A 22,382-nucleotide genomic window follows, 5' to 3' on the forward strand; every position below is an offset into this window, starting at 1 on the left:
TAAGTAGAAAATATTACTAGTGTTTTCTTTTTCTGTATTAGTGATCCAGTATCCTGTCATGATAGAATAGGGCTCCTAATTTATGTGCTGACATCTTCTGAATAAAGCTGCGATGTTGTCTGCAGCTATTCTTTGCAGCTGTTTTTAAATGTTGAAGCAGCATTCTGTCTACATTGGAATTCTGTTTCGTTATTTTCTTCCTTCTTAACCTGATCTATGATTAAACCTATCTCTTCTCAGCTTTCCATGCATAAAAGCTGTTTTTCAGGAAGTTCTTCAACAACTATTGTTTTCTACTTTAAGGCTGATGGCACCCTGGCAACATTATAACTACATGTTTTGAAATAGTGTTATATAGATATATAATGACATTTCCCAAAGAGTGTACAATCTGATTGCTTACTTCAGAGAGCAGCTTTTATCACTTTTTAGTCAACTTACTTCTTTTGTAAACTCCATTACATCTTGACATAAGTAGATATCCTGAAGATTTTTTTTTCTGCTGAGTTTACCAGCTCCTTTTGCATCTGTTTTGACTTGGATCTAATCATAAGTAAATTTTATTTCTTATTATTGGAGCTTGATTGTATATGATTATCTGTTAAGACACTTGACATGTTTAGTAACATTTCATTGCTATTACTTTATATCTCTGGCTTTCAGGGTTCAATAGACTGAAAGAGTTAATTACCTTAATTGCTTCCTTTGAATCACTTTCTTATCCCAGGTGAACCTCCTACCCACTGGCTAGCAAACTCATCTGTGCTCCTTCATTTCAGTGTATCTCACTTAACTACTTAATTTCTGGCCTCAAAGTGAGTCAAATCAGGGAAGCACTGACTCTAATAGCTGAGTCAGCATTCCCACAATCTCTCTCTTCCAAAAATAAAGCAGTATTTTAGTTTGTACATTCTGGTCTAGAGTTTTATTTTAATCTCTCTTTACTTAAAGGGAAGAAATACAAATAAGATATAAAAAGATGCAAAAAGCCTGAAAAAGTAATTTCTCCTTTGCCATGGCACAAAATCTTAGCATCTGTCTCGAGTAGGCTGGGTTTGAGGCATGGAGCTGACACCTTTAGCTATATGTTTTATGACGAAATGTCCTTCTTGCAGCACCCTGCATATGCTGGGCTCCCAGGAAGAGTGGGACAGACTTGTCAAAGCTCACTCCCTTTGCTCCCAGAGTAGTTTAGACCTCAGGAAGAGACCCAGAGACCGTCCCCATACTGTGCCACCTATCCAGGCCATTCCAGGAGAGTACTTGAGACACTCTCACGTGAGCTTTCTAATAAGAGCTCTTTTTTGCCTTGATGCTATTGAATCTTTTTGAGACATCCTGAAAAGTGGAAAACATACTTCTCAGCAACTTAGTACCTCTGCTGCATCCCCAGGCTGTCATGCATAGAAGTTGCTTTCCCTAGAGCTGAAGCTGGACAGTCTTGCTACACAGGATGTGGTACATGGGTTTTAGGAGCTCATGCTGGCCATTTTTTGGAAGCAGACATTGATCACTGTGAAGAGTCTCTCACAAAATGGTTTTGCCTTCACCAGATTTAAACTACTGTCGGAAAAAGTTTGTTTTTTTTTTTCTCTAAATGAGAAAAAAGAATGCTTCTTAGAAAATACCTCTATTTTGATAGAATACTTCTAATACTGTAGAATAATTCTTATTTCATGGTTGGTTTTTGTTTTTGTTTTTGTTTTTTTTCCTTACTAAGATCTCTTCAGTACTTAACACAAGAACAGCTGTACTGGCTCCATCCATCTCACCTGCATTACTTAGGCTAAGAGCATCCTGACAGGAACACAGCTTTCTCTTGGCAAGGCACGGTCCCTGCCCTGCAGCTGCACAGACCCTTTCATTTCCCTCCATGCAGCAAGCTGGCTGTATTAGAGCACTGATGGGCGGGGACAGAAGGACCCTTTACCCTGATTAAAAAAAAAAAAAAAAAGGAAAGAGCAAAATGATAACCACCAGCAGAGTGAGAAAGGTCAGCCTATCCACCTCCTGCTCTTCCATGGGGAGGGACTGTCACCTTCTCACCCGAAATGACAACCTCTGCCACCATCCCCACTGCTACACAGGTACCGCTACACCAATAACCCAACCACCTCACTTCCTTTTGCTCTGTCCCCTCACCTTCTTAGTCATTCTTAAAGTTTTTTAGGACTGCATTTACACTTGTGTCTCAGAGGAGACCAATGGCAACAGTGGCCATAAACAGACGCATGAGAAAGAGCAGGAACTCTCCTATGATCTTTCCCCTGAGTGCTTTTCCAGTTTCCAACTATTCGCAGCTCAGGGGATTTCCTGATCTGATATTGTTAACCACAGCGTAAGGAAAAAAGGTATTGTGGAGTTGACTGTGGCTACTTTGATCTACTGGCTTGTCTGTGCTGGGTTCAGCTTAAAGCAGAACATGCCCAATGCTGCTCTAATATACACCAGTTGTTTACAGCTCCCAGGAGACCAGCGACCTGCTGATACTGGCTCTATGGCACGCAGGAGAATATGCAGCACTAGTTTTTATCAAGCATGGCCAGTAGGATTTCTTAGATTAACCAAAGTCCTATTTTGATTTAAAACGTAGGAAAAAATAGGGAATTAAATACTCGGATGTGGGTCATTCTCACTGCATTCCATTCCTCCAAGTTAAGTGCTTTCTTCCTGCATCAAGGAAAGCAAATTTCTATCACATGAGCAGCTGACAAAGGGCCAAACAGGTAATTTTATGGTCACAATCTGAGGAAAGCAAGATAATTTGAGAATATTTCGTTCTAGTACTAGAGGATCCAATTCTATCAATTCAAAAGAAATGATTTGTTTCACTTCAAGGCTAAGCCTAGTAAAACACCCTTAGACTGCCTCTTTCTTGGAGTACTGTATGCATTAAAAACTAAGCCCAAGAGACATATTACAGCCGAGCATGAGGCAAGGTAACCTTCTAGAATCCCAGGGGGGAAAGCGAAAGAACAGGTTTTTTCCTCATATTTACAAAGGCTCAATGAATTTTACATAAGAAAGATACAAAATTGAAGACAAACAATGAAATATAAAGAGATCTCAAGATACACGATGAACCAAGAATTCGTGCATAATAGACAATATTTCAAAGGCATGTAAAGAAGCAGTGTAAGAATCAGAAGAAGCAGTATAAGGATCAGATGCCTTTGGTGTATAGAGAGTAGTTTGAGAGGTATTCTTCCTTAAGGACCCAAAACTTGAAGATACATCAGCCACAATGCACCTTCTGGATGCAGGAGGGCAGAAAGGATCCCGTGGTTTAGGTTGAGTTCTGTCTGGATGTACATTTTTGAGGATTATTTCAATATGACCACTAATAATTATCTCTAGAAATACTTGCATACATTGTTACAACAGAATACTCAGCTAATTTAATGGTAATTAATGACCTATTAAAACTGAACATAGCTGGTTTTAGCTGAGATGCCACTGGTTTAGGTCTAAAGTAATTGCAGAGCAGTATAGTGCTACTTTATGTCCAACCTGATCATCAGGTCTGTTCAGGCTGATTAAAGCACCAGGCTATTTTCAGACTTAAAAAATCTAAACAAAACAGCCTTCTGGTTATTTAAAGAATATTCAGTTTTCAAATGTGATTTTATTTTTTCCCCCCCTGCATCACAAGGACATTTTTTCTTAAGTTGTGTGTAGATCTGCAGAGACAGATTTCCTCTAAGGCTACATAATATTAGACAGCCTTGTCACAAATGGGTTGATAGGTATAGAAAATTCCATGAGAAAGGGAAATCCAGAAAATTTCCCAATGTAATTCCTACTTTTCAAGACTGAGAAAAGTTATCATTGAAGAGGATGTCATTATTCTGAGTTGGCAAATCTGCCAATGATAAGAAGATGTATCCTAAAATCAATTTTTGAAGCCAAACATGTAAGACTAATCACTTTATTTCCATGCTTAACAGGTGCTGATACCAGAGGGAAAATACTAAATAGCGTATGACACCCTTGAGAAGCATGTAAGATATTTATCTGCCTAAAAGCCATGACAGTTGCACAGAGAAAAGGTTGTGAATATAAATGGGGAAGAAAGAGTTTGAGGATGGAGGGTGAAATCTTGATGCTGCTGAAATCTATGCCATTTTGAGTTCAGCAGGACAAGGATATCCCTTAGCTCACCCTAAGCTTATCCCTGTTACAGAGGTCAGGCTGCCTAACCTGTATTTCCAGGCCAGGTCATAAATGTGCGTTTTAATTTTAAAATTGTGGTTTTGCTCAGGTTTCTTTTCCTACAACCGTGTCTTCCTGCAGGAGCAGCTGTTAGGACACAACCCCCCAGTATGTGACACCATTTTTAACCCAAAGACAGTTTGGTTGCTGCCATGCCCAGGGCAGATACAATTGTGATTCTGATGGAGGGGTTTTGCAACCATGTCTTTATGATAATGGTATGTGAAATACAGAAGCTGCCCTGGCCAGGGCAAGCATAATAGCTGAAAATAACAGGAAACAGGGCAGTGCACCACTCTCTTAACACATACAGTGCAAGCAGCTATGCCCGAAGTCAGGAGGTTTAACAGCTCTGGGCCTATGTGTCAGCTGAAGTCCTGTGCACAGAGGTATTCAAAGACTGACACATTCTCCCTCTCTCAACTATTTTATTCTCCCTAAAATACACTTACACATCTGCTGTTTCTCTGTGAAAAGATGAAAGATTAAGCTGGCTTCTGGCTGGGTAAGAATGGTGAAATGTGCTACCCATAAGTAAGCTGTATATTCATGGTAGAATATTTTAAATGACCCTTATATCATAAGAAGGGATTTTAAAAAAAAATTTCATAACTGGGAATTAAGAGCATATCTCTCACATTTGAATTTCCTAGCTGATATTTGGTTGGGCTTTAGAAACTGTCACACAATAAAACCATTAAAATTCTGTGGTTAATTTATTCTTGCTGTATTAACTTTCCCATAACTCATGATGAATATCTTGAGTTTGGATATGTCTTAGAAGAACCTCTGACAGTGATAACTTGCTTTTTCTCCCATTTCCTGTGGAAATGTTATTTTTTTAAATGTATAACGGAGTAACTTTTCTAATAAACTTACACAGTGAAATTTTAAATAATGACTTTGACTTTGTATAGTTGCTACCAAAATAGGGAATGATAAGCTCTTTTGTTGCATTTATTTGGCTAATTAATCAGATATGTATTTCTGGGGAGAATTCAGTATAACAGAGCCTTGGAAAATACAGATCCCATTGCCAAAACAAATTTTCTCACTCCTAGATCCATTGACTTCCTAGACAATAGGTGAGGTCAGAAGGGAAATAAGGAGTCATTCTCTTAATATGGGCAAACCACTAATGAGCAGCCATGCGTCATATTCTGTTTCAAGGGAGCTGTAATTGCTTCCAGAACACCTGTATTTAGGCCAGATACAACCACACATACGGGGGGAGAGCAAAGGAGTAGTGGTGTTAAAAGGAGGAGAGGCACATGTAGGGAACGGAAACAGATAGCCCAGCCAATGAAGAGTTTTTAAATTAAACTGCGTTTCGGCTTTGGTTTTGCACAATAACAGAGGAAGGTCCCAGGTACCCCAGGAAGGCTGACGGGTTCTTTCAATAGATGGAAGGGCCAATGCCTAAGGCATTTAGCAAGCAGTCCAATTTTTAGCTCTCTGTTTGACCACCTTTATGATCTTAATCAGATCCCTTTGCATCCTGTACCTCAGTTTTCCTTCTTCTGTAACATCGCAGGAATATTTTGCTATACCCCTATGTTTTGGAGAGGACCAATATGCTAATGCATGCAAGGTAACCTTGTATTACTGAAAAGTGGATAAATAGAGGGCCAGAATTCAACTACCTGCCCATGGGTATAGGATTGCATGTGACTGAATTACTGTGGACTCCTGCTAAACCAAAGTGCCTGGGATCTTCACAGCTGGGGCAAGCTCACAGTGCAGGCTCAGTTGCTAAGATTGAGCTGAAAGTGGCGAGTCCTTAACAGATATGGGAGAATACCTGGCACCAGTCCAGAAAACAGAGTTACATGCTGGAGGTCAGTTGAGGAGCAACACTGGGGCTCACTGAGAGACAAGGACAGAAACAAAATCGTTTCCATGAAGCAGATGCTTTGGAGCACCCCACCCACCACATACCTAAGGCTCTTCTCACTCTTTCCCCAGTTTAGTTCAGATGAAGAGTGAATTAAGGAATAGCTTGCTTCTGGTCCAAGTCAGGATTAGAAGATTAGAATATAACATTTCAAATTGTCACTCTAGAATACTTTACAATAGCTCAATTTTAGAAGTTGAGCATACATTTTGTTTATGCTTAAAGGGCTCAGGGATTAAAAATCATGAAGTCATAGGGATTTTTTGCTTTAAGAGTTGAAGAAATGGCTCCTGTGGTCATAATAAACAGGGATTATTATTATTATTTGGAGAGAAAAGGGTGTGATGGTCTCTTAAGGGTTTTTTTTTAAAATGTAAGATTCTTGTTTGACTCACCAACTGTTTTTAGTCCTCTTTGGACAATGAAACACACCCTATTTCTTTTCACTGAAGTATTAGTCTGTTCTGGTTGACTGTGACTTGCCTGTTAGCAAGTAAGAAAACAAAACCCATTTACTATCCTAGAGCTCGGGCTGGGATGTAGGGAAACAGTAGACAAAGCATTCAGCAGTCCCACAGGTTTTAGAGAAAGCTGTACTAATGCCAAACATTCTGTTGCCAATAAGCCTCTAGTGTAAGAAATACTGGTAGGAGTTTGAGGTATTATGGAGGTACTGGGTTAGGTACATAATGAAAAGCTATGGGCTCACTTTCAAACTGCAAAACCCTTCTTTTGGTGTTTTTGTGAAACTTTCTTAAAGCAAATTCAGCTGCACTAAGACTCAAAATCCAGACCCAAACCTATTTTGGCAGAACTGCCAAGTAGAAAACTACAGTGCCTGGAAACACATTCTTTAACTCTTCACTAAATCAACTGTATTGTGGTCTTCAGAATCTCCATTCTCCAGAATAAAGCATTATTGCAACCAGTTGCTTCATTTCTTCCTGCTGGAGAACCTCAGGCAGGAAGAGGGGATTTCACTCCTGCTATGGATGCCAGCACTAGTCAGGTATGTTTACGGCAACTTCTTATCCTCTGGAAGTGGTGGTGGCTCTGCAGGCATAGCAGGAGGGTAACGTGAAACCTGATGGACATAGCAGCTCAGGCTCACTTTCTTCTTTTCTCCGGCCTTTCCTAATAACAAGTGCAATGTCAAATACACTGCAGTTAAACTTACACTTTAAAATTAGTTTGCTTGACTGAATTTCTGTTCCACTATATACTTGGCTCATCTGCCCTAAAAGAAATTCAACTATACCTGTCCTTTAGGGGCAGATGCTGATCTGATGAGGGTCATGTTGTCTTGGTCTGTATTATGCTCCCAAACTGGGGGTGTGAGCTTTTTTCCCTTCTGTCCTAGAGACATGCCTCTCAAGCTCACACATCCCCAGTTGCTGCCCAGTGCTAAAAACATTTTCCAAGCTTGAAGGAGTCAGAAACTGCAGCGTGATGTACCAGCCGGGAGTATATAGATTGTCAGTACTATAGCAGGGGAAATTAGTCCCTCTCTCTTGCATCCAGGTTTCTTATGGACTAACTTTAATGGGAAATTAAACTTCCCTTGTTCTGATAGATTCATAGCAGCTAATTCTCAGCTTTTACAAAATACTCAGGGCAAATCTTCCAAAGGTCAAAAGGCATTTCTGGCAGCATACAGTCACTCCCTTGTCTGCTAATGGGTCTCTCTCTTACGTGATGCAGGCAATTAATATTGTTCACATTAGCCTCAGCTCAGCATTGGCCTCTATTGCCAGAGTATGCCATGGAGAGGGAGTGAGTGAGGTGTCAATTTGCCCAAGTTTTTATAAGTGAAAATGATGGCATCTCATATCTAAGGACTGCAGAGCATGTTACAGCCATCAGTTAACGTAGGCTCAGATCTAGAAAAGGTCTCAGCAGGGGTTTACTTTGCTCACAAACCACGAGCCCTCCTAGCCATTGCCTACACTTACTGCGCATTTTACATCAGCAGGCCGCCAGTGAGAGAAAACCCCCTGCCCTAAAATGGAAGGCCTGAACCCTGGAGCTTCTCCTTTGCACATGCCCTAATCCTGGGGCTGTTATTTCTGTTGCTGTCACTCCGTGGCCCCACAACTTCATGTTTCATTTATTCAGCAAAATTGCTTCAAGGGGAAGATCAGAGAGCAACTTGCCTCCATCACCTGGAGCTTTGCCTCCCAGCCTGCTCCTCAGAGATGTTTTACGGAATTTGAACCTCCTGTTACTGAAGGCTGAGAAGGACTAAGGAACCGACTCTTAATTTCTAATTAGTATGTTACCAGCTTTTCATTAACAATCTAATTAGCAGAGAAGACTCTGCTCCTGACCCCAGAAGATACAGCCCAGCTGGGAACCCACCTGCAAAGGGCCAAACCTTTGTCCTGGCCCTCAGGGGCTGATTTGCAGCAGCTGCCCCCCTCCCACTGCCGGAGGTTCCAGTTAACCCCAGTTAACTCTCCCTCAGCATCTAGGGCTGCTGTGCACTGGATTTTACCTCACATAAACAATGCCAAAAAGGCCATTTCTCAAAGGTGGCCAGACCCTCTGTGGGTGACCATGGGGGAATGACACAGTCACCCTCATACTGGTGCGCCATGCTGGGCCTGGGCCTGGCAGCGGCCTGCAAACAGTTAACCCCCTGGGCTGTTAATTAACCACACCAGGAGTGGGTAATTACCCCTCCAGGGGACAAATAAGAGCAGCTGTAAGCAGAGGGCCAAGGCAGGAGGGACAGGTTGCTGCAGGATGATATGTTGTGTGGGACTGAAGGTAAAAAGGTTAGTGATTTAATTTTTCTTTTTAAAGACAATGCTTTTTTTTTTTTTTTTCTCCTTATTAGAGGGTAGTTGCTGTTTCTGAAGGCAAATGGTTGTGATGTGTGGCTTTCTGGCTGTGAAGGGCTGGAGGCTGTGGTGTCTGGCTCCTCTGTGGTGAGGAGGGAAGCTATGGCAGCAGGCCCAGCCCTGCTCCTCGTGGCTGTGGGAGCGTGGGGAAGAGAGAGCTCCAACTCCTCCTTCCCCTGTTGGTCCCTTGGTGGGGTGCCCCCTTAGCTATGCCGTGCCTGGTGCAGAAATCAACTACTCATATTGGTTCAAATCTTGTGTTACTGCAAGCATTAACTTGGAGTGAATCATCTACCCCATGACTTGGTTGTTTTTAATTTTTTTTTTTTTTAATGAGTCTCTTGTGAAACAGGATGCAGATATGCCTTTGTTTCTTTCAGCCAACACCTACTTCTGGTTGGTCTGATAGCTCACTCAACTGTTTGGCCCCTGTTTGTGGTGTTTAAGAGACTGTACAAATCTCAGTGCTCTCATGTAAAGGCTGTGCACACTGCGGTACAGCTGGTGCTGTTGCATATACCCTAATAAAAAACACACGGCCTTGTTTATAAACTTTCAAAGTGCTTCTCTTGAGACTTGGACTTGGTGGAAAGCTGGGACCCTGAAGGAGCAATGGGAGATGGTTTCTCATTTTTAATCATAAAGAGCTATAAGAATTTTATTTTAATACGGCTAAGATGGTTTTCTGCTTGGAAAAAAAGGATGAAAAAGAAGGCAACCTACCTGATTTTTTTATAAGTGGTAAACTTTTTGCAGTTATATAGAGCATTATGATTGCTACTGGTAGCTTCTGCTGTGTTTAGTTTGAATTCTGCTCCATCTCAAGGATTAATTTATACTCATGTGATGAAGGTGCTGGAGCAGAGTTATTGCTGCATGTAAGGGCTTAGACTTGGAAGGCCAGTGTTTTCCCTCAATTTTAGTCCAGTGTATAAGTAAAGGAAGAAGTGAGCTGTGAGCAGTAGACTAGCAGCTGTTGGGGAAGCTATCAAACAACATCATTCCCAGCAGGAAGCTTCTGCTGATGCTGAGGAACTCAAAGTGGTTGGCAGTTCCTTTGAATGCTTATCCCTTTGTATCTGCCTACCTGCCTTCTCCTCCCAATATTTCTGTTTATCTCTACTGGTGCAGCAGCCATCCGTGGTGGGGCAGAGCAGAAAGTGGTGGCAGCTGGCTCTGCTGGATGAGCAAGCAAGGGAAAAGTGTCAGTCACAGGAACTGGGGAGGCTTTTGACCCTACTGAAAATGGGGGATGGATACTTCTAAGTAACCCTGGCGACTGCAAGCAGACAAGTCAGAAAAGGACTGGACCATTGTGATAATGGGGAGTGGTGAGAGAGGTGGAGCTGGAGATGCAGACAGGGGAATCTGTAATCTTTGGTCCATCTGCCTGGTGTTACTTGCTAGGTTACAACATAACAAATCCAGTGAAAGCATGTTCTTGAAACCTCAGGTCCCCTCTTCCAAACAGGGAAACTTTTTGTAATTGAAGGGCATGCACCTTTGAAACTTTGTCCTAGATTCAAGTTCATTGAATCAACAGCCAGTTCTGCCATTACCTGAGCAGTTAATAAAATCTATTGCCTTATGATGGATTTTTTTCTGCAGGCTAGAATTGATCTGTCTTCGTTGTGATTTGTGAGATTGAGGGGAAAACACAAAATATAATCTGTATTTCTGCTGCACTGAAAAATTTCACTTCTTCTAAGGGTTGGAAGTAACTAAAACTGCAGTGGTCATTTTTTTGATTTATAGCAAATAAAGCGTACCTTATTAACATTTTAATAAAGAGAATCTCTTTGCAGCGGTGCTCAGAGTTGCTCTTATTTCTCTCTGTGCAATTCCATTCTCTAAAAGGGAAAATACTGTTGAGATCTGTAAGGCATGATTTGTTAGACTGAAACTAAACACACAAATACACCAAAGCAAAATGCTTTCTAAAGGTGCTGTGTTTGTGAGAGGTGCTTGCCCAATATGTGTGATGCAAAATGGGGATGCTTTGTGAAGAAATCATCCTTGTAAAGCCATTGGTTCTGGTCATCAGACTCTATCCAATGCTTTAGTGATGATGCTGCTGATCTATTTGGGAAGTTGGCTGGCTCTCAAGGCAGAGTCTCTTCTCAAAGGCTGTTTCACAGTGAAAATATGCTCAGTGCAGCCGAGTGCATGAATGAAAAAGCCTCTGGTACCTTCTAGTCTGGCAAAATGCAGCACAAAACTCAACTTACTCTGTCCTTTCTGCTGTCCCAGGTAAGAAATGTGTGGGTTTTTTTCCTTGCTTTCTTTCATCTTCCCTCTCTTGTGCATTTGGATTTGAAAGTATTTGTAATTCAGGTCTGATTTCTGAGTAATTATACATTGCTTGAATTACTGTTGAAAGATGCAAGATCTCTGCTATAAGCCAGTTGCTAGGAATGTAGAATCTCATAGTTCCTTGATTTACAATTACAACAAATTTGCTGTGTGATATATAGCATTTTTTTGTTTCCCTTCTGGAAGGGTGGTGGGGGGAATCTTTCAAGTGTCACGGTTGCAGCTGCAGCAGCAATATTTTCTGTCATATGAAATGCTGCAACTTTGATTTGCCTCTTTCCTCTGTGGCTTTTGCCGGGTAGTAGGCTTATAGGCTGTTATAGGCAGCTCACATTATTTATTGCCTTTTCTTTTTTTTTTTTTTTAAAAAAAAAAAAGGAGGAGGGGGATAATATGGAGGAAAAATAAAATCAGACCTTGCAAAAGGTTCCCTTCCCCGTACTCTCTTGATAGATGTGTAATACTCCGTTAGTGACTTGCTATGTAGCCTTTCTCTTATTAAATGTAATAGATCCCCCTCTGCCAGAAAGCAGAGGAAAAAACACCCAGCCTTAACAACACGGAGCTGCTGCTGCTGTCTGTCAAAGCAAAGGGACTCGCTGGGCTCTGACTTCTCGCTACCTCCTGGTTGCTCTCTTTTCCTCTCGCTCCTGGTACAGGGCTCACTTTTTGGGAAGCTCTGTGGAGGTTTGAAAATCCTTTGTTGTTGTTGTCCAGTTTAAGACAAAAGAGAGACAGATGCATTTAGCAGCCCTGTAAACTTGCATTTAGTGACATTGACGCTGGCATCCCGTGAGCTGAGTAGAGATAAAAGTTAATTCCTTTTTGACTTGCGATTCAGTGGTTTTGTTAACCCTTAGGGGGTTGGTAGGTTTTAGAGAGTCAAACTAGTTGTCGGGACGCCGAGTCTGCACTTGTTTGTGTAACTGCAATTGCCAGCAGGCATTTAGTCTGCTTTTTCCAAAATAGGATAATAAGGAGAAAAATGGTGAGGGATGGTGTTGGGAGAGCTTTATTGCTGAGAGGAGATACACCAAGAGTAAGTAGGAAGCAGTAGGGTGAACTGAATGCATATATACTGTGGATCAAGGACAGAATATTTGGGTCCTGGCTTAAAGTGATGAGTAAAAGCATGAATGTGGGTGGCTGAAGTTATGGGACAGTGGGAGACCCGGTGACTAGGGACTCATGAGCAAGCGCACAGGCATTTGGGTGGGTTCAGGGTAACAATCCTGCTGCAGGGAGTTAACACATGAGAGCAGCTGCGGTGGGCCAGGCGTATGGTGCCTGAACGCACTGGTGAAGGATGAGTTTGAGGAGTCAGAGCCCCATGTGCTGGTGATACACACAAGAGTTTCTTGCAGGGCCTCCCTTACCGCTCGGGCTGAGGCTCTGTGGGCTGTGTAGGAGGGCTGGCCAGTGGGCAGCTCGCCAGCCCTGCTGAGACCGGCCGCAGCGAGCCGGCAGGCTGCTGCTCCAGGGGAGGGCTGAACGCCGCTCCGGTGGGCTGGGGATGCCCGAAGGGCTCCTGGGGAGGAGAAGTTGTCAAAGTGGGCTGAGATCCAGCCTGGAAGGGCAGCTGGTGAGGGGCAGTGCTCAGGGAGCAGAGGGGCTGGGCACAGACAGTGTAAGGGTAACCTGTGGATACACTGAGCTGGTGCTCCCTCACCTTGGGTATGAGGATTGCCATCTGGACTGCAGTTTGCTCGGCTTCCTCTGTGTTTTCAGATCTTTTTTTTGTCCGTCTTCTCTCGCACACTACTGAATTAATCAGCTTGAGTTTGGATTTCCTTTAGCAGTCCCTTGTAGGAGAAGCAGTATGATACATGACAGATTTCTAAGGCCTATTAAACCACATTTTTGACATCAGTATCTACTTAAAATCTGTCAAGGTGCAGAACACCTGATTCTGAAAACAACTGTGCGCTTTATTGATAACTTTCAGCAATACATCAGAGTTTCTTCTCTTTACTGGGTTGAGATGAGTTCTAGCATACTGCAGGGCTGAGCTTGTGCTTTAACATTGCTCTGTATTTCAGTGCTTAAACTGCCCCCCACCTTCTTTGTCAGAAAAAGCTACATAGGCTAATAATGTCTCTACCTGGTGTTTTTATACCAAGTTTACTTTATAGATCATGTCTAAGAGTTAATGAATTAGACTATAACAAGGAAGTGTACAGAATTCTGTCTTCAGGTTTAAGGTGGTTGAGAACTGGCATGTTAAAAGTATGAACTGAAGATGACAGCATGCTAGGGAAAGGGAATTACTGAAATGCTGTTTGGCTTTTCTCTTTGACACACCACATGCACAACTTTCATGTGACAGGAAAAGTAAACAGAAGAATGTGAGAAACAACATATTAAACAAATGCAGCCATCTGGCTGTGTAGTGGTTGTAACACATTTTGGGATTTTTTTTATAAGTTTTCTTTTTTTTTCTCCCTTAGCAGTAGCAATAATGCCTCATAATACAGTGCTAGTGGAACCAGCAAAGCTCAATTTTGGTAAAATGATTTCTAAGCACTAGCAATCTACTAATGCAATACTTTGTGTGGAAGTAGAACATAAGAATAACTTCATTTTGAAGTAATGATACCAAAGTTTACAGTGTAAGAAAAAAGTTTGAGGAAAGTCTTATGTTCATGAGAACATGAACTAAAGTTTTATTTTCTATTAAAAGATCACTTCTAAATTTAGTAACTTTGTTTTTGTGTTTTCTTGGTCTGTATCTAATTCAAGTACATTTCTAAAATATAAAAAAATTGATTTTTGAGGCATTAGAAGGATGAGGAGGGGGAATCACTTTTTAGTCTCAACAAAGCAGCCTATTAAGTATGTTTGTAAAAATTGTGGTAAACAGGTTGGCAGTAAATGATTTTTTCCTTTTGTAAAGACTTAGTCTACACTACTACCAAATGTTTGTCCTGCTTTCACCAAGAGGAAAACTGAACATGAACTGCAGTAGCTGAGGAAGATGTTTCAAGTAATCCTTTAATTCAGGATCACCTTTAAAACTACAAAGCATATCTATAATATACAGCTTTATTGATCTGAAGCTGTCAAGAAAAACTAAGTGTACTCTGGTAGCTTGTGCAGTTCACTATACAGTGTGCAGTAAGCTGTAAATACATACAGATTTTTAAATTTATCAGATCAAACTATTTTTTACATTTTTTCCCAAAGGATAATTTCTAAAGGCCTGTATACAAAATACTTGTTTTAAAACAAAAGTTGTTCACAGGCTTGCTTTTGTATGTTATGCACTTCATGCTGACCGATGAATCAACATAAAATTTGTAAGTAAAGCTTACAAGAGAAGAAAAAAAATTTCTTTTGATAACTTTAACAATAACTGTCATGTTCCACTGGGTTGCAACTAAGTTAATTAGAAAAATGTATAAATTTTACAAGCTTTTCATTATAGTGAGTAATTAGTCCTAAAACTCTTTCCCCAAATGCATAGCCCACAATGCTGCATTCTTATGCTTTTATTTTTTCAAATTTCTCCAGAAGAGGGCTCCATGCACAGCTTGAAAGTCAGGCACCCATGTATTAAAAGAAAAAGAAATTTTAACAGCTTCAGGAAAAAAGAAAAATCTTGCTCACACAAAGTCTCTTGATATAACATTAAAGATTATGCTCAAATTCTGACCAAGTATTTCCCTGCTGTATAATGTTGCTGTAGGTCTTTTTTTTTTAAGACTGCTTATTATTTGAGAGTTCTAGAGAAAAAATCCTATGTCTCTGGTGCTATATCAGAGTTGAAAAATGTTTAAGAAACTCAATGGCCAATTATTATGTATAATTATTTGTACTGATGAGCATTTTGTGAGCAGGCTGATTCTTCCTCCTGACAGTTTCAAGCCATCATTTTTGGTTCCATAGTCAAAGAGATCTTCTACTTGTATATCTCATTCAAAAGATGATGTCTCCCAAAACACGGAGCCATTCTAGTAGTCATGCTGTGCTATTTGTCAAATACTGCCTTGCAGGGAAGGTTGGCCCCTGGTGAATTAGTATGACTTTAGGCAATAGCACTAACCTTTTAAAGATATTCTTACATAGGACTTGACCAGACTCCTTACTGGGCAGAGTTGTTACCATACATGAGTGGAAACTGGTTGTGAAAATGCTCCTAGCGTTACGTTGTTACAATTAAACGCCCTTTGTTGTGTACCACTTGAGACTCTGTCTTTCAATTTAAGATGTAGCTCAGGCAATATGTTGGGAACTGGTTTCTGCTTCTGATGATCAAAAATTGAAAAAGCTTATTCTAGCACATATAATATCTTCGTGCCGTGACCCTCTGGGGGTTATTGACTTGATTTTTAGTGACTTGTCAGCTAGGAAATGAGTATTTCTAAAAGGTATCTCAATAGACCAGTGCAACAGGAGCTATTAGAAGTCTGTAGCAGTAGTGGTGCCTGTTTGAGAAGACATGAAGTTCTGCCTTTTGTTTTCTTCCCGTTTGTTGTTAGATAAGTGGGTCTTCCCATTCTACTAATATGTAAGGGCAAGCTAGATGACAGCTGATATACTCTTGCTGCATCACTGCTGGAGTCACAACTCTACTCTTCAGCTGCTGGGTTCTACCAATGTGCTGTGTGTCAGGATTTTGGCCTCAGGTTTCAGAGTTCCTATGTCAGCATAAGCCTTTGAGGAGGAGGGGGGCTTCATCTGGGTCTTGAGATGGAAATATGAGGTTAGTGGGGTTTTTTAATTGTTTCATGGAAATGATTACTTCATTCCATCTTTGACAGGTACAAGTACCGAATTCACTTTTTTGTACATCACTAGTATTCTAGCCAGCAAAACTTCATCTTTGCAGGCAAAAAGACAAATCTACCATGTCCACTGGGGAGGAGAGACAGAGTGAGAGGGAATTTATCATCCTTGGGAGACTAGGCTGTAGCCATTCCCAGTTAACTCTGGATGATATTAGTGGATTCTTGATCATGGCCATATGGTTGCACTGTGCCCTGCCCTAATCACCAGATGGATGAGACCAACCCAGATGGGAGACTGTTTTTCTGTCACTTCATGTGTCCTGTAGCTAGCACAATGTTAGTATATACAAATCAGTAGGATATTAAATGCCAAAGAGGAGTGACAAATAAGACTTGCTTTATTAACCACTGTTTCATTATTCAAAGGTCTTGGAAATTCGCCCACTGCTTTTTTTTGGTGTGTTGATGTGGACAGTATTCTCTGAAATGGAAGAATCTAATTCTTTGAAAGCTTTACTGTTTTGTATGAAGAGAACTTATTCATTCCACTACTAACTTATCCAATATTCTACTGTTTTGCACCATTAATTTTCTTGGCTAAAGAAAAAAGAAGGAATTTAAGATTTTGTTTGATGGAGCTGGCTAAAACGGTTCTAAGAACAGACTAAAATAAATATGAGTTGTTAAGAGTGGGGCGGGATGAATTTTTTTCAGCACACAGCAGTTATCCGTATCTCTAACCACTTGGAAAAGCTGATTAAGGTGTTTAAATAACTTCTGATATCTATGAATATCCATGTATGGATGCCTAATTTGGTATCTTTATGGGCCTTGTTTTTAGGGAGCTGAACATCCACCTTCAAGTTTTTGAAGTGCCTCAAAGTGGGGCATCCATATGCAACTCTCTGAAATGAATAAGCCTAGGGCTCCTCAGACTCCATTTAATAAAGGTTCTACTCCCCAAACTATCATTTTACTTTTAAGAAACCCACCAAATAATAGCTATCTATTTCAGTCTAAACTCTTTTGTTCTCTTGCTGTGAGCAACTAATGTTCAATTTCTTATTGGTAATGGCAATGTATATATTCCTAAAAGCAAATATTTAATTCCCAAGAACTTTGCGGTCTGGTATGTAATGAAGAGCAAATAATTCCTGTGTGTATGAAGGCTGTGTTAATAGGAGTACAGACAGAAAGTGAGTTCCTAAAAGTTTGAAGAAGTGTTTAGCAAATGAGTGATCATGGCAGATGGATCTTGTAGTACTTGTGTGTAACAAGGACCCAAAATGCTGAAAACCACGGGTTCTATCTAGGCCATTAAGCTGTCACAGCCTTGTGACTGTATGCAAAGAAATATGTATGCATACATCTTGAATTTAGGATAAGACGTGGTCACTTGCAAATATTTATACCTGTAAGCTTTTCTCAGCTATTGTGTGCTAAAGACTACTGTTGGAGATTACCCCTTTTTCCTCCCCTAAGCTGTGTTAATTGTGAGTGCTCCTTATCTGCTTCAGGGTGAAGTTGGCAAGCTTGGCTGGAAACACAGCTGGGAGCATACTGATTCCATGCATTAATGGCTGTCTGCCACATGGACAGTAGCACATCTGTGGCAGAGGTAGAAAGAGGATGAATGACTTCTCATATTGTTTCGAATCAATCCATAAAAGTGTTAGCACATTGAATTTTGTTTGAATTGCTATGGAGCAAAAAAGCATGTTACAACACACTTATTACGTTGATAATCGGCTCATCTACTTTATAGACACTTAATCTATTTCTTTTCATTGTCTTGGCATAACTTGGAATTGCAAGAAGGGTTTATGTACAAACTGTCTTTAAAGAAGAATCTCGGAGTCAAACATAGGGGATTTTGAACCCATAAGAGTAAAATGACAGCTGGCAGCTGTCCATGGAGTCACTGTACAAAGGCAGAAATTCCAATCTGTTATAAATTCATTTGGATGCACTAGGGAGCTATCCCAGCATGCATGAATTGGGAGTATGATCCATAGCTTGTATAGACAGCATATGAGGATGGAGACAGGGGGGAAATCATGTAAAGTTGCTCCTTCCCCTGCCTGTTATGGCTTTCTTGATGTAAGGTGGGCTTTGAAATGTCTGTTACATTTTAGAGACAACTGTTGATAACTGCTCTCAAACAGAGGAAGCCCTGGGAACAGCATTCTCAAGATCTTGCGTTTTCCCATAGATAAACTTGCTGGCTTTGAGTTCCCCTACTGCCAAATAAAGTGTATTTGTACATTTCTCTGGAGACAGCCCTCTGTTTTCCCTGAGGAACCACGTTTTATCAGACAACAAACAGCTATAACAAAATGTGAGAGCTGAACATAGCACTGCTCTATTGTTGACAAAGCAGGAAATCCAAAGTATCTGATACTTGGCTCTCTAAGTGAAAGGAGATGGAAATAGCCATTAGAATTGGATGGGTATTTCCTTCCCCCTTAAACCCATTGTTCCAGAGCTCTGTCAGAGGAAGCTGAGCAATTCCAACTGCACTACACAGCAGGAATGGATATCTGAGCCGCAGGCTTGAGCTGTTCAGTACAGTTAGGTAACTGGCCAAATTAAAAGGTGTTCAGTTTGACCTTCTGCCAAGATAAGATAACTGGTCTTGCAAGTGTCAGGAAGTCATGGCTATTATCCATCATCCTATTTGGGTGAAATGCAAAATGAAATCCTATGGGTAAAGATAATTAAGAATGAAATTAAAATAGAACAATATGTGAAAATCAGTTTTGATTTCTGGACATTTGTGTTAGCCTGCTACCTGAAAGTTGTATTGTGTGTCAGGCTAAGTGGTTTTATTCTTCCAAATGTCTTTTTGTTTCGTAATTCATGATCTAATTGAACTAACTGGACTATGAGCTCTATGAATCTTGATTTATGAGTATTGATAATCCTATCAATTTATTGTTATACAGCTCTGACCTGAACACTAAAGTAGTTAAGATGATATTTGATCACCTTTCCTTAATATGTGGCAATATCATTGCAGAAGACATTATTCAATGGAACAAAGATGTAAGGATGCTAATTAAAGCCTAGCAGTAATGGGAAGGTACACCTTTTTGCACCCACTTACACTACTGTTCAGAAATAGATAAGACTCTGACATTTGCTTCTATTTTTGGAATCATTATTTTCTTCTAATGCTTTTAATTAAAATATCGCATTAAAAAACCCCAACCAATCAGTCTCCAGTTATAAATGTCATCAGTAGTCTTCCCTAATTGTCGGATCTACACAGTTTAGTTGTCAATGCAGAAGTGTGGCATTCTGTGCAGTGAGGATATTGATTATTGCAATCTAACAAAAGAGCAGCACTTTAGATGATAATTTCAGATACAGTGTGTTACCAGGAAATAAGGTAAGAATGCTGGGAATAAATCATGAAACACATTGAAATGAATTCTTGTCTTGCATATCTCTTGACTTTAGTTTTCCGAGTGTGCAACAGCAAGCTGCTGCTCACACTAATATAGTATAGTAGGTCTTCAGTGGACATGGATTGATGGCATGTCCCCACGTTGTTCTATCTAGGTGAAGGATGGTTAGTAGCAATGTCACGTGCTTTTCCATGGTGTACATACTGGGAGGCTTACATGGCTTCTATTACTATTATATCTGAGCACCCTGCAAATGGTAATGAATTTATCCTTGCTTCCCTAAAATAAATGCTGAGTTACGACAGGAACATTAGTCTGAAATGGGAGACAGCCTCTAACATCTGCCTGTTTCAATGACTTTAGTTCTATTATCTTAGTTGAGTAATGATGTAGGCTGCTGTCACTTCTGCTGCTGGTGTTGATTCAGTAGTGACAGTTCATTGTACTATAGCAAGATTAATTCTGATTGGAGGGAGCCCAGAATAAATTCAGTCTTTAGGCCAATCAGAAGCTGGTGTATGTAGTACTATTTTAATAATGCTGCTCAACTTTCAAGAATATAATTAGCTATGATTTGCCAAAGATCTGCCAATCTCTATACAGCTAGGATTTTGCATCTAGAGGAAACAAAGAAGAGAAAATGTTTAGCTAATCATAACCGCACAGAGTTCTTTTAAGCATAATGAAAATGGAGTGTACTCGCTTACAACTGGTGTTTATGTGATGGCTGCTGGCAAAATGATCAGTTGGAGCAGAGGAGGAGGATGAGGCTGGCAGTGCTATATTTACTTACAGCATTTGAGACCAAACAGTTTGGGGTAGAAGACATGGACATATAATAACCAACTATACTTCCAGCACCTGGGCAGGAGAGAGGTGCCGGATCTTTCTCCTGCAGTGTGACATGTAGTCTCAATGGCAGAATATTTCCCCCCACCATCTGTTCACTAATAAAAGTTTCTATCTTCCTTCCTTTCCTCAGATTAGGGGAGGCAAAGCAACCAAAAACTTGGGCTCCTCTGGCAGGAGGTGAGCTGCCTGCTCATGGCTATTCCACTCCTGTGTCTAGCTTGTGGAAGTGTGACACGGCTGTCCTAAAGTGTCACTGGTGGTGAGACACACCAAAAGGTTTGAATTCCTGGGCGGATAATGACGCATGGATGGACCCTTTGTTACAAGCCCCAAACATGAGACTCTGTAGACTTGTATGAACTATTGAAAGCTAACCTCTGACTTTTGTGGAACAGCTGTCTCTTCCCATATGGTTGTGTCCCTTTGAAATATGGATTCGATCTTCTTTCTACAATTTTTAACACTTTTGTTCCTTCATGAGTCAAAGGCATAACAAGCACAGAACCTGTCTCTTGCTGTGCATGAGAGCTAAACTTTGATTATGGGTGGCTGAAGAAGTCTGGCTAAAATAGGAACTGACTTGGTTGTCTGCCACAACTGATGTTGAACCTGAACAAAATTGTTTTTCCAATTTGTTCTTGACTTCTGATTTCTGCACGCTCTGTGTTTGTGGAGTCTAGCTGGGATATGAAGGAAGAAAAAGCAATCATGCACAGCACAAGTGGTTCTTCCTGCTTTACCTCCAGGCTGACTGGAAGCATCAGCATTCCTGTAATTTCCTTGTTCAAATTACTTTTTCTCTGTTCCACTTCATCTGCTCAAAGAAAAAAATTCAGATAGTCTGAGTGTCTTTAGTTTTTCTACTCAAACTTTTTTCCAGAACTTTCAGTGTTGAGGGAAAGGATGAATACTATTGAGTACTGTGGTTTAACTTCACTTAGATGGGCTTCAACAGGCCTTTGGGAAAAGTCCATCCCTGTTCTTGGTGCTTGGTTTTTATTCTGGTGATAGATGAGAAGATGGAGATTTTTCCTGTGGCATGAGGAAAACCAGACATACCTGAGGAGTCACTTTCCTTTAGTGTTTTGTGTAGGTTCTCGTTCTTTTCACTGGGTAATATGAGGATTGCCTAGTTAGTGCAGTGTTAAATTGTAACCTTTAGCTAAGGTAGTAGGCAGCTATAAGCACTCTACTGTTAGTACCTGTGTATATGGCCCAATCTTGTACATTCCTTGGTATGTTCATATTGCCCTGCTTCTGTGTCCCTCAGTCTCTGGAGGCATCTGCATGTGTAGAAAAGAGAATTTAATTTAGCTGCCCCATAATGGTTTTAAGCTGATCTTTTAGAGCCAACCAGAGAAGTCTGGGATTGTTTTTTAGTAATAATGCTGACATAGCTGATGAATTTCTTGATCCTTTCCTTGGCTGTCTGAGGAATACAAGAAAGAAGATCAAACCTTAACACACAAAAACTGAAGGGGAAACGAAACTAAGGAAAAAAGAAAAGCAAAATGGTATTCAATGCCCTGTAACTTTTTGTAGCTCTTTAGGATTTGGAAAGCAGCCCTTTATGTGATACAGTTAACAGGTGTATACAGGAATGGAACACAGCATCTAGTCCGACTCTGCTTGATTTCCACATCTTCATTTCCACAGGATCTTACCTGATAGTTTAGGCTGACATCCATATCCAGAGCTCTTGCTCACATCTGGATCTGAAGCTGTTGGCATTGGGAAACAGTGGTTCTTTCCTCTGTTTCATGCACACTTGTGTGTGTATCAGCATGCTGGTTTATGAGAGGCAGGAAATTTAATCCTTTGTAAAACTCTGCATTTGTTTCCAGCATTCATTAGCTGCCCAGCCACAGAACTCTCCTCTTGTCTGCATTTTATGTGTTGGTGGGACTTCTTTATTATCATTTGTTGTATGTCTTAATAGACAACATTTATCTCCGCTTCTTTGACATTGTTGTGTTCATGATCATTAAATCCATTCTACTGATGCTTTGGGAAACTTGTTACCGCACAGATGAAATAAAACTGAGGAGATACCTTCCTCTAATTGACTAGTTGGCTGTTGAGGGAATGGGAAAGGAGAGAACAGAGAACAAACTGGGTATAAGGTGTGAGG

At 40.6% G+C, this 22,382-nt stretch overlaps 1 protein-coding gene across 2 annotated transcripts in view; it reads left to right on the forward strand.

Annotated features, from left to right (window-relative positions):
- Window positions 1–11,051: 11,051 nt before the first annotated feature.
- Window positions 11,052–22,382, forward strand: part of CDH13 (cadherin 13) — a 515,595-nt gene continuing 504,264 nt past the window's right edge. For both annotated transcript variants that reach the window (XM_074912996.1, XM_074912995.1), the window contains exon 1: window positions 11,052–11,199. In XM_074912996.1, coding sequence (XP_074769097.1) covers window positions 11,155–11,199 — 45 coding nt within the window. In that variant the 5' untranslated portion in view covers window positions 11,052–11,154. The remainder of the gene's footprint in view (window positions 11,200–22,382) is intronic.

Source organism: Athene noctua, chromosome 9 (assembly GCF_965140245.1).
Source record: "Athene noctua chromosome 9, bAthNoc1.hap1.1, whole genome shotgun sequence".
In the NCBI taxonomy this organism is placed as follows: domain Eukaryota; kingdom Metazoa; phylum Chordata; class Aves; order Strigiformes; family Strigidae; genus Athene; species Athene noctua.